This window comes from Mastigoproctus giganteus, chromosome 2, assembly GCF_048544385.1.
Source record: "Mastigoproctus giganteus isolate SK-2022 chromosome 2, ASM4854438v1, whole genome shotgun sequence".
In the NCBI taxonomy this organism is placed as follows: Eukaryota; Metazoa; Arthropoda; class Arachnida; order Uropygi; family Thelyphonidae; genus Mastigoproctus; species Mastigoproctus giganteus.
Window position 1 is genome coordinate 22,434,010 of NC_143576.1, and position 12,503 is coordinate 22,446,512.

At 35.2% G+C, this 12,503-nt stretch overlaps 1 protein-coding gene across 1 annotated transcript in view; it reads left to right on the plus strand.

Moving 5' to 3' along the window:
• Window positions 1-8,144, plus strand: part of LOC150089213 (splicing factor YJU2) — a 96,934-nt gene extending 88,790 nt beyond the window's left edge. Inside the window, exons 6-7 of the mRNA XM_090390377.1 lie at window positions 2,913-3,069; window positions 7,916-8,144. Coding sequence (XP_090246503.1) covers window positions 2,913-3,069; window positions 7,916-8,068 — 310 coding nt within the window. The 3' untranslated portion in view covers window positions 8,069-8,144. The remainder of the gene's footprint in view (window positions 1-2,912; window positions 3,070-7,915) is intronic.
• The last annotated feature ends 4,359 nt before the right edge of the window (window positions 8,145-12,503 follow it).

Sequence of the window (12,503 nt, forward strand, 5' to 3'; positions counted from 1 at the left end):
AATCGAGAGTCTGCTGTACTTTATTATTACCGTATTTAATGTCTTACTGTGTTTAATTTATCAATTAAACTTTATTGTATGTACAAGAAAATCACGTTATGTATGGGGGCAGCAGGTGTTCGCTTATATCCGTGGTTTCAGCCATCGACGATACGTATTCCCCATGGATACATACAGGGCGTCTCAAAAATATTGGTACAAACGTTTAGAGGGAGGTAGGTAACATCTAAAGGAATGTGAATCACATAGGAACCCATAACAGGAAACGTCATGGGAAAGTAGTAGCAGAAATGACACAAGACAGTAATTAGTCGCAAACATTTATTTGACATAATATTAACAACAGAGTATGAGATGGATGCATTTCATGATGTTACAACAGATGCTCGAAGGTTCCACCATGAGACGCGATGCATGTGTGACACACCATGGATTGACAGACACGGTCAAACACACCTGGAGTTTCTTTGTTACAGCAGCGCAGACGAGTTTTGCCACGAGATCCATTTCAGTCTCCACAGGCGATTCATACACGATAGATTTGAGGGCCCCTCACAGAAAGAAATCCACCGGGTCCACCACAGCCAATCCATCAACGCCCAAAATGCCTGTTCAAATGGTTACGAATACACCTTCCATAATGGGCAGGCACCCTGTCATGTTGAAACCAAATGTTGCGTCTCACATTTGCTGGAGCACCTCCGTAGCCAGGTGCGAAGGAGCACCAGTGCATAGCACACGCTTCTTCCTTAGATCCGGGGTTTAAGCCCGTCACCACCAAATACGGAGGTTGCGGAAAGGTCAGGGAATGACCACCGCACTGGAGCAATATGGCCTTGGTTGCTAATGTTCCTAAAAACCAAATAACAATAATAACATTTGCTGGAACATCATCAAGTAACCCTGGTAGAACTTGTTCAAGAAATATCTGATATTTAGCGGAGTTCATGCAGGATGGTAACAGGTATGGGCCGACTAAGCAGTCACCGACCATACCTGCCCACATATTTATTGCGAAGCGATGTTCCACATGGGGGCACACACCATGTGGGTTGTCATGAGCCCACACATGAGCATTGTGCTGATTGAATGAGCCTTCCCGAGTGAAAAAAACATAGGCTGGAAAATTAAGTCTTGTAAACTTTCTTGGAGAAACCACTGTGCAAAAGCCACATGTGCAGAATGATTTTGGGGGAGCAGTAACTGAACCTTTTGGAGATGAAAGGGGTGTAAGGAATCATTGCGCCAGACATGCTGTACACTGCAACAAGACACTCCTAAGGCAGAGGCAACAACACGTGTGCTGGTAGTAGGATTATTCTGGACAGCATTGAACACACTTTCTTCCGTGGCGGGGGTTCGCGTCGAATGTGGTCTGCCCTCACTACTCCGGTTACTTCTAAATGACCCATAATTGCACAAATTTTGATGCACGCACACACACACACGCAAACAAACGGTGGTCCAGTACATGTCTGTCTGGGAAGCATTCTCCATAAATTTGTTGAGCGGCTTGTCCATTGCCCTCTGCTAATCCATACACTAGGTGCATGTCTGCCAGCTCACATATCGATGCATGATCTTCGTGCGGCGACTATTGGATGAATGAGTAAACCAGAAATTTCCTCTCTCGCGAACTGATGAACAGGGCCGTGTACTGACTTATGGTAATGTTTCCGGTTATGGGTTCCTACATGATTCACATTCCTTTAGATGTTACCTACCTCCCCTAAACGTTTGTACCAATGTTTTTGAGACATCCTGTATATACACTTATTGTACGTATATTTTAAAAAAAGAAAATTCACCTTGTAATCAGTATATGCGGATTTTTTTTTAGCAAAAAAAAAAAAAAAAAAAAAAAATTTGTTCATCAGTGGGCTAAGCACTTTACTCCAATAAACAAATTAACTTTTGCATTCATTTTGAAAAGGAATGACTGTAATTGGAGAATGAGTGTTTGCCTGTTGTGATCTTATTTTTTGTTGTCCAGATAAGGAACTTTTAAACTTTGTTACAAGAATGACGATAGTGTTACTGTAACTAGACAGAAATGGCTCAAGGCTTCCTTGATCAAGAACCATATTAAATATTAGAAGGCTACCTGACTCCTAAGCCTAGAAGTGATTATCTGTCATCAAGAATTAATGAGATGCAACAAGCCCAGTCAAATTCATTGAGGATATCTAGTGCTCAAAATACATCTTGTCTGACTGGTATTCTCTGGAGTACAGTATGTAAAGCCCTGCATTGACTGAAACCACAAAATATCAGTCATGATTTCCCTATTGCCCTCTGGTGATAAGATTGTGCAGATCTGGAATGGTTAACATTCTATGGATGAAAGAAGTGTATTCCCCCCCCCCCCCACCAGATTTGTGATACATTGATATTAATGTCAACTAGCTCCTACAAGAATACTTCAGAGAACAGCAAATTATCAGTTGCCACTTTCTTTATCCCCGGCTGGCAAAATTGTCTATTTATTCTAGTAGACTTTTGGTTGCAGGATATCTGAAATATTGTGTTTACAGAGATTTCACTTGATTTGAAGGATGAAGTCAGGAAGTAGTGAACATTTCATCAGATGTTTTGAAAGTGCCCCTGCTTGATGCTTATTAGAAAATGAACATATGGAGATTTAATCATCAATAGAGTGGTAAAAAAAAAAAAAAAATTACTTCTGTGTTATTTTGATAAATTAATCATTTAATATGCCTTCACTTGATGAAATTAACTTTGTTTAAAAATTCCACATATTTATTACAACGTAAAAAATCATTTTTCATATGAAAAATGATTGGGCCACTCAATATGGTTGACTTATTAATTTTTAAAAGATTTTATAACTACCCTGTATATATAACGTGTATTAAAAATTGTCTTTATATAATATTGTGTATTTTTACTAGCTCTCTATATGGTACATATAAAGGTGAACCCCTCAAGAGAATTATTGATGACAGTGATGATTCTAAACTAAGAAAGAGCAAATGGGGTAAAAATCAGTTAACTGGAGTAACAAAGAGCAACCTGGAAAAAGAAAAATCAACTGACATACTAACTGAAGTAAGTAATTTTGTAAGTACAAGGTGATTGCATGTTAAAATTCACTGAGGTTTCATCCTTGTTTCTAGTACATCTGTTGATAGTTCTTCTATGTTCGATTATAAATTTCTGAAATAAATTATTTTATCATACAATTATGCAGGAAGGCACTGAAATTTTGCTTTTCTGTCACATGACAAGGTTATATCTTTTCACAAATCTGATACACCAACTAGCACTGATTTTGAAATCAGCAATGTTCATTTTCTTTGCCTGTTTCAGGCAAAGATCTGAATTTTGCCCATGAGAAACACTTTCCAGTTTGTTTCAGTGACAGATTTATATACATCTTTCTGGTCACCTATTAGTCTTACCTCTATTTGTGCATCTGTTCTTAAGCATTTCCCTAAGCTGTTAGATAGCTTCCTCCAATTCCTAACATTATCAGCCATGGTATTAAATTGTGTTCCAGCTGCAGAATTGTTTAGCTTTTCTGCATACTCAGTCACTTTGTTTGAACTTTGTAGTATATTTGTTCCTGCTTGAATCCATTTTGATAGAAAATATGGGTTTACAGAAACAGAATAAAGGAATGCAGATGAATGTAAAATTGGAAAAAACAAAAGCTATTCAGACAAAAGGCATTGAAATGCAACATGTGAACTATGTACACACTACACAACACTGATGGGTAGGAAGCCGGAACTGATAATCTTTATTTGTGTCGAGTATTTGTGAATTTAAATTGGTGTATATGAAAAAGGTTCTACTCTTTATGTAGCAACATAAATGATGATAGAGAACCTTACTGTTAAGGTTAGCATAACATGAGCATGTCTGCACGTGGTATAGCTTATGTTCACTGAAGATGCACGAATATTAAACTCTCAAAAATATTACTGTGTGTAGTGCAACCTTTTTTGCATAAAGACTTCCGCTATACACAAATATATATGGTACATATTTTTAAATTTTTTTTAGCTGGGTCATAGCAATATAAATACTAAAGATATATTATAAAAAGTAAAAAAAAAAATAATAAATAAAATATATAATAGCTGTAACTGTGACATATTTTTTGTCACCTCTATCCATTTTAATGGAATCTTCTGAAGATGCTCCTAAGGTGGGATGTTAGATTTAAAAAAAAAAAAAAAAATCCATTTTTAGGCTCCTACTACTGTAGTATGTTATTATGAAAGTTTAAAACTTTTTAAAAACAATGCATGGCATTGTTAAAATATTATTAGTTTTAGTAGTGGCAAATGATGCAAGAAAACAAGCTTATAAAGCATAAACTAAAAAATTAAAAAAAAAAAAAAAAGACACTTCCCACATCACCTGTCCAACCCCTCCAGTAATTTGCCTTCTCCCTTGAATTTATTCAGACAACCCACAACACGTGGAAGTTCGTTCCAACACTCAACTACAAATTGGCTGAATGCAAACATCTGCACATATCTCTTGCAACCATTCTTCAATTTGAATTTATGCTCCCTCATGTATGTGTATGCTCAGCTAGAGGAAGAATGCTATCAGCATTAAGCTTGCTCAGTCCATTCAAAGCCTTAAACACCAGAATCAGGTCACATCACAGGTGCCTAGTCTCCAGACATTGTAGTTTGTTTCTTGAAGCCGTTCTTGGTAAGACCACCCTTACGTTAGCCTCACCAGTCTTGCTGCTCGTTTTTGCACCATTCCATTCCTTCATGAAATGTGGCCCCCAGACTTATGAAATGCTCGAGGTGCAGCCTAACAATTGCCTTGTAGAGTAGGATAATCATCTCCTTATCCCTGCTACCAAAATAACTATATATCATTGACAAAACTCCATGGGTTTTGCCTGTCAGCACTGTTCAGACAACTTCACATCTGACTGCATAATTACCTCCAAGTCTCTTTCATTATCCACTAACTAACAGGAGTATTGTACCACATGATATGCTAATGTGGGATTACTGCTATCCTCATGCAGTACCTTGCATTTGTCAATGTTAAACTCAACTGCTCGGCCCTTAAGCCTAATTTTTCTAGATCTTGCATTTTTTAACTTCTATTGCCTTTACCCACTCAGCCAACTTTGTATCAACTGAAAACTTAGACATTAAGCCTGATCTACTTTAATCAATATCATTAATAAATATAGAAAACAACAATGGGTCTGGTTCTAAACCTCAGGGATTACACTAGTAACATTAGTCCACAAAGAGCCATGTCCATTAATAACCACTGTCTTCTTGCAGTCAACCATCCCTTAATCCGTAGTTAATGGCACAGTGCTCCAATTTTTATAGCAGTCTTATGTGTAGCCCAAGCTTTCCTGAAATCCAAGTACCAATAATTTTGGTATTAGTTTCCTGTTACCAAAATTATTTTTTGCCCATAAAAATTGGCCAAATACTTGGACTGCAGTAGAATTGCATTCCTGCCTGGATTGTCTGTCATTACTTTAATGAGTAACTCCATTTTTCCCCCCCTGAAACAGAAGTTAAAATACCAAGTCTAATCACTCATCACCTTTTTATCCCCTTTAGTGAATTACGGATATATTAACATATCTCCAGTCCATAAGGATCTCCGCTGAATCGGAAGAATGACTCAATTATTGTTAAGGGTTTGCTTACCTGCTTCACTTAATCATTGGATAGATCTGATCCACCACAGGTGGCTTTTTCATGTTCAGAATCAACAATTTCTCTTCCACTTTCCTTTCAGTTATCACAAGGTCATTTAGCTCTCCATTGGAGTGTGATAAACTTCTGGTATCCCCTCCCCTCTCCTAAAGAATTCTTCAGTGTGAATGTAGATGCAAAAATACCTATTTAATTTGTCATCAACCTGAGCAGGGTCATCAACAATTAGCCCATTGACAATAAGTGGCCCAGCGTGATTCAGTCACTTCCCTCCTTCCTCATGCCATCATAGCCATGATGGCATCAAGGGCCCAGCATGATATAAGCAAAGTAGTTTTTGCTGCTTTTTTTTTTGCCAGAGAATTCTCATAATCTGCCTTAGTTTGTCCACCTATGTTGCAGCTTGCTTACAGACCAATTATATCTACCATAGGCTTCTGCATCACCTGATAAGTTGTATGCATCTCATGCATTTTTCTTCTCTTCCCCAGATTTCATCAGTTCATCTGATATTGGTTCTAAACAGCATTTCTTAGTTGGTGGGTAAAGCCTAGTAGTTTCCAATTACTTTCCCTTTAAGAATTTGTTGTTGGCAACAATGGCAGTTGTTCCCCTCTGTATAGAATTTAAAAACTGACCACTTCTCACCCAGATTCGATAGCTTTCGAACAGGCATAAATTATAAATGCATTTTTTAAATAAACATATAGAAGCTTAATAACAGGTCTAACAACAAGAACATAAAAATGTTTTAGTAAATCTGGCCATGTTTGGATTTTACTGGATTTCTGAAATTTGCTTATGTATGGCTGTTTTGGTAGTTAAGTGTGCAGATCAACAAATACCATAAAAAAAAAAAGTTTGCAATATTACACAAGAATGGAGAAACAACATTGGCATTATGGGGTGATATTGCTTAGAAAAGTGTATAGTCATTGGTTTATGGGAGAATTTTGAAAGGGGAACAATATGCTAAATTAAGCCCAAAATTGGGACAAGAGTGTGCTAGAACAATTAAAAAAATAAACTTATTCACTTTCTAAATTTTTATGATGTACAGTTTGAGTAACAGTAGCAATTTGCCATTTTGAGCAACTGAGTCATATTTGAGTTTAACTCAACAAAAAACATGCTACTTTAGAAATTTATGGCAAAGTTTGTCATAATACAGCAATACCCCGAATTGCACTGATAATTGATACCAGAACTGTTCCATGTTATGTGAAAATGTGCTGATTGAGGTATAATTATAATGGGTTTTAAATGAATGCGTACCAGAGAAACAGTCTATAAAAATTTTATTAATGAAAAAGTAACATCAATGAGAGATGAGAAAAAAGCTTTGTTTATTTAGGTATTTCATTAATGAATTCTGGTGAAGTAGTCTTTTTCTTGTCATACAAGTCTTTGTAGCATCGAATCTCATCTTGTAAAATTTGCTGTCTCTCGATGCTACATTCATTCGGATCTCCATTCATAATCGCCTCACAGGCCGTTAACCCCTTGAAAAACCTTTTCCAATTCTTCTGTTAAATTCTTTTGGTGCCACTTCAGTGTTTTCCTCTTCTTCATATGCAGTTTGCTCATCAATTTCAAGGATAGTTGCACCATCTAAGTCATTTGCACGAGTCGGTGCAGCCACGTACATTGGCAGTGTCAAAGTTTTGAATCTCAAGTCTTTTCCAATCTTCACAATGTCTTAGGCAGTTGTCTGAACTTGCAATTCAAAACCAATGAAATCATTTGCCAAATGGAGCAAAACATGCTGCCAAACAGAACGAATGTTGATGGCAGTGATTTCTAGCCAAGATGCAGATATTTTGGATCGCACTTAAAGGGTAAAAAAATAAATTGTGAAAGCTATCATGTCATCTCGTCAGGATGGAATTAAGAATACCTAACACTCTTGCACTTTGCCACTGACTGCCTGAAGGGAGCTATTGGCACATGTGAGACAATAGAGTTGGCACTGCAGCATATATGTACACATACCTAGGCTACAAAAACACAGCATAGTACATCTAGACTATTGAATGAATTTTAATATGTATAGTAAATTTTTGACTTAAACTTAATTGAAAACCATGTTATAGTGAAACCCGTGCTGAGTGAGGTATTGCTGTATATATATTTTTTAACTTTTAGTAAAATTTATAGAAAGTACCAGAGTGATGGGATCTTATTTTTTACTATTATTTTGCCTTTCTAAATAAAAGTGTATTATACTTATTTAGGGTATCAAACTGGGAACCTCCACAAAACAAAAATTGGAGAATCTTGTTAAAGTTCAAAAGAAAAATCATTCTGTAGAAGCAGGGTCCAGTAATTTGGGCATTCTGGTTAGTTATGCTGAAAGTGAAGAAGATGAAGAGCCTGATAACAACTAAAATATAAATTGATATATTTCTTTAAATTGTTAAATAAATTTTCATTCTCTTGGGCCAAAGTACATACAACTGTATTTCACACCACCATTGTTAAGTAAATAAAACTGTTAATGGGAAGTGTTGCTAATTTTATTTGGTGACATAGCATACATGTTTCAGTAACTATGTATTGAAACAGACAATAAGACAACTTAGAAATAAATAAATGAATAATAAAAAAACATGTCATAATGAAAAATGTATAATAAGCTTGTAACTTGGCAGAGTCTTAAAACTACCTACCCTATTAGCACTCTCACTGGGGGGGGGGATATTTTTTAATGCTTGTAGCATTTCAAGCTTCAAATTTGATTGCAATATCTTCAACTTTTTTCTTGGTTCAAGTCAAGTAATGATGATATGATTGGATTTGTTGAGACATGGTGCCACTCAGATAAGAGATAAGTAATGATGATATGATTGGATTTGTTGAGACATGGTGCCACTCAGATAAGAGATGAATTTCATTTTAGTGAATATTGCATGAATGGGTGTGGTGTAGTGTGCAGTAAAGGGAAGATGATAGGGTATGTTGGCCCAAATGGGCTAATTAGTGTGACTGTCTCATTATGGGCAACCTCACCCTAACTCATAGACAGAAAACCAACAGCAGGCAGTGATCACAGTATTGTGAAATAGGTTGTCTAAAGAAACCAATGTGGTCAAAGGTTAGGGCAAAGCTTCAATTTGGTCAAAAAGGTAGCTATGATGGCATGAGTTATTTCTTGAGCTCAATTAACCTACTATATGCCATTTGATACAAAAGTGCTATAAGATGCCATTAGATACAAACATGCTATTCAAGGGACTTATCCTTGAACATGTAGAGATAAAATGAGTAAATCTGAAGATTTACTCATTTTATATATCTCTATTTCCCTAACCAGGAACTGGTCTTAATACTCCTTATAAACCAAACTTTAGTTACCAAAAATCTTTTGAAGTGTAATACTGTTATAAAAATATCGATCTCATTCTGTTATTTGTTCAAAGAACGAGACCATGATTTTGATAACATATTTCTTGGCATATAATGATTGTTTCATTCTTTCCCTTCCTCTGACTAATCTGAACTTTTCACTTACATATGGTTCACTAAATTAGATGAATATACTTTTAGGAAGCAATTACCTGATGACAAAGTGGAGAAGGGAAAAAAAAAAAGTCAAGTTTTTTTATGTATATATTAAGTATTTTCATAGAACTATGGTTGGCAGTTTTCCCCAATTAAAGTGTCTGTTTAACTTTGATGGGTTGCCAACCTTTCAGGTAGGCTGTATCAGGTTCACTCGCAAGATCTCTTGTACTAGTGGTGAACTGAAATTTGGATTTATAAAGCTTAGCTTCACTTAAATCTCAAAATACAGAAACATCTTCCTGTCTTCTTTTTGGACTTTTATAGCAGTGTGTCTAACTGAAACGATAAAATGAGATTTTATAATCATTTAATTTTTTATGGATTTGCTCTTCTGATTTATATACTTTTGTTAGAAGAAAAACACAGGCAAAGAAATGAAAGCTAAAATTTATTATTTCCACATCCAAATTTTAATTTTCCACAATGTTTTTGTAAGTTTTATAAGTATAACAATAAATATTACCAAATATTTATCACCAAAAATGATATACATTTTAAATATTGGAATTAATAACACATTTTATATTAATATAACAAAACATATTATACCATGCCTGTTTATATAAGTATAGTTCATTTTGTTTTAATTTTGATGCAGACAGTTGGGAGTGGCTTTTGTCTTTCCTTCTCTCAAAAACAGCCACCTCCTTTGTTGGCACAAACCGTCAAGCACGTAATTGCTTAGCTGAGCAGGGTATCTTGTAATCAAGCCAAAAGAGGAAGGGAAAACACAGAGGGAGAAGGTTAAATTCCATCCTCCAGAAATTATATAGCTTAAATGAGAAATTATTAAAATATGAAAAGTAAATAATTACGTGTTAATTTTTACTTCCCTGTTTGATTTTCATGGAAAGCTCAAACAGCCAAATGGATGGAAGGTACACAAAAGTGTACCTTTTGTGTACCTTCCATAATTGCTGTTCCAAAATTTGATTTAATTAAATGTCAGTTTAACTTTAAGCTGCTGCTACTAAATATAACATATCAACACAATAGACTCTGCTAACCAGGAACTGGAAATAACGTGGATATGTGGAATGCAACATTTTAGGTGCATTCAATTTTGCCCTACCCCTTTTGCTTTGATTAATAGATGTGAAAAGTAAATCTAGTTATCTCCTTATCAATTAATTACTAGCTTTATAAAATTGTATAATACGGGGTGTCCCAAAAGTCACTATCTATTTGGCTAAATAGAATTTTCATAAAAATGTCCAAATGACATGATTATATGCATATTTTTCTACAAAATATAGGTATTTACATTGTTGTACAACCTTTCATAATTTATTATTATTTTTTCTTCCCAGACCCATACCATTAGTGATGAATGTGCAAGAATGTATTTATGTAGTAACATGTAGGATAAGAGGAATGATACATAATGAAATTTGCAAGAAAGTTTCACAAAATGAGTTCTACAGACAAAGCAATTCATGACCTCAGGGTGAAGTTTAAGCAAACTGGATCTATGCATGATGACATAAGACCCCGTGCAGGTGAAACTGTGTGCCATGTCTTCAAGGAGGATCAACAATTATTGGATTTGGATGCATCGTGCAGATTGGGCATTCCAAAATCAACAGTTCACAGCATCTAATGTTCTAACCTGCATAAAAAGCCCTACCACATTCAAATTTTTCATTACTTGCATGAGGAGGACTATCCATGAAGAGCAACAATGTGTGCCAATCTTTGCGATCAAATTAACATAACTGTCACATCTGGTCAGAGATAAAACCAACCGAAGTCATCAAATGGGAAATAGACTCGCCAAAAGTGAATATAACAGGCCGTTTTTCTTTGCAGAGGCTACAGTTACAGGAACCATTTACCTTGACATGCTCCAACAATTCCTTGAACCCCAACTTCAACAGGATGGTATTTTCGGAACTGTAGTCTTTCAGCAGGATGGGGCACCATGCCATTATGCAAAAATTGTTCAAGACTACCTCAACAATCGTTTTCCCAATCAGTGGATTGAGGTAGTGAACAATTTTTGCATAATTTCATTATTTTGATGAACAGAGTGTGTTAGTCTTATGTTTTTATAGTTTAACTGATGTTGATATTGCCTTTGAAATTCACCTTATTTAGATGGTGACTTTTGGGACACACCCTCTTCCCATATAATATTTTTAAAGTTTCTCTTCACAAGTGACTCTTACGTAAATACATGCAAAGCATGCACAGACTCTAAAGTTAACACTACTACATTAAAACTGCATTTAAGCTATAAATTTCTATTTGTCTGATTTGAATTAAATGTGGAATGGCTAACACCTCAACAAATATTTGTAAAAGGCTCAAATCATGAAAATATGTCCACTGGGACTCCTCAAGTTGTTACTTGCAGACAAACATGGCAAAGACAAGGTCTAAGTGAATATATATATATATATATATATATATATATATATATATATATGCACAGCCCATACTCAACTATCACTTTAGTATATCTATTGCATTAATTCAGTTACAATGTAGTTTTGAACTCCCCTGTGTCTAGCCATGCAGAGTATAAATGGAAATTTATTTAATGAAAACACCAATGCTTACCTGAAAATTAAGTGCTACAGGTGCAAGTTAAAAGAAAAAGTATTACGAAGAGGAAGAAACTACTATTCTCCCCAACAGTAACTGACCATTAATCTAATTTATCTAAAATTTTAGATGATTTGTTTTATTAAATGCAATAGTTGGAAATTGCTTTAGATCTCAAGAATTAATAAGAAACTCTACTTAAGTGCAATTCAGAAAAACTGTATTGCAACAATTATTTGGGAAGTGGGGGCTGCTTATGTAGTGCCATCACACATTTTACTCAGTTACTTGGTTTATGTTTTCAATTTACAAATATCCTTCCTCTTATGACCTGGTAACAAGATTCTGCATAGATCCATAATTTCATTATTTTGATGAACAGTTCGTCTGTTAGTCTTATGTTTTTATAGTTTAACTGATGTTGTATTTTACTGTCAATAAACCAAGCACTAAGTTATAAACAAATAGTCACTAAGTTATAAACGAATAGTCAATTTTTTTTTTGTACATTTATACATCTTAATCCTTCTCAAAAATAGCCCATCTTTTTCAGAGCCATCACTACCTCTCCTTCCCCTATCAAGAAACATTTCCGAACAATGCATCTGCACAATCAACAAAAATCATATTATGTTCTGTGACAAAAGATGCAAACAACATTAAGCATGTATGAAATGCTACCTCTAATTTTGTATTTCCTTTGATACACTG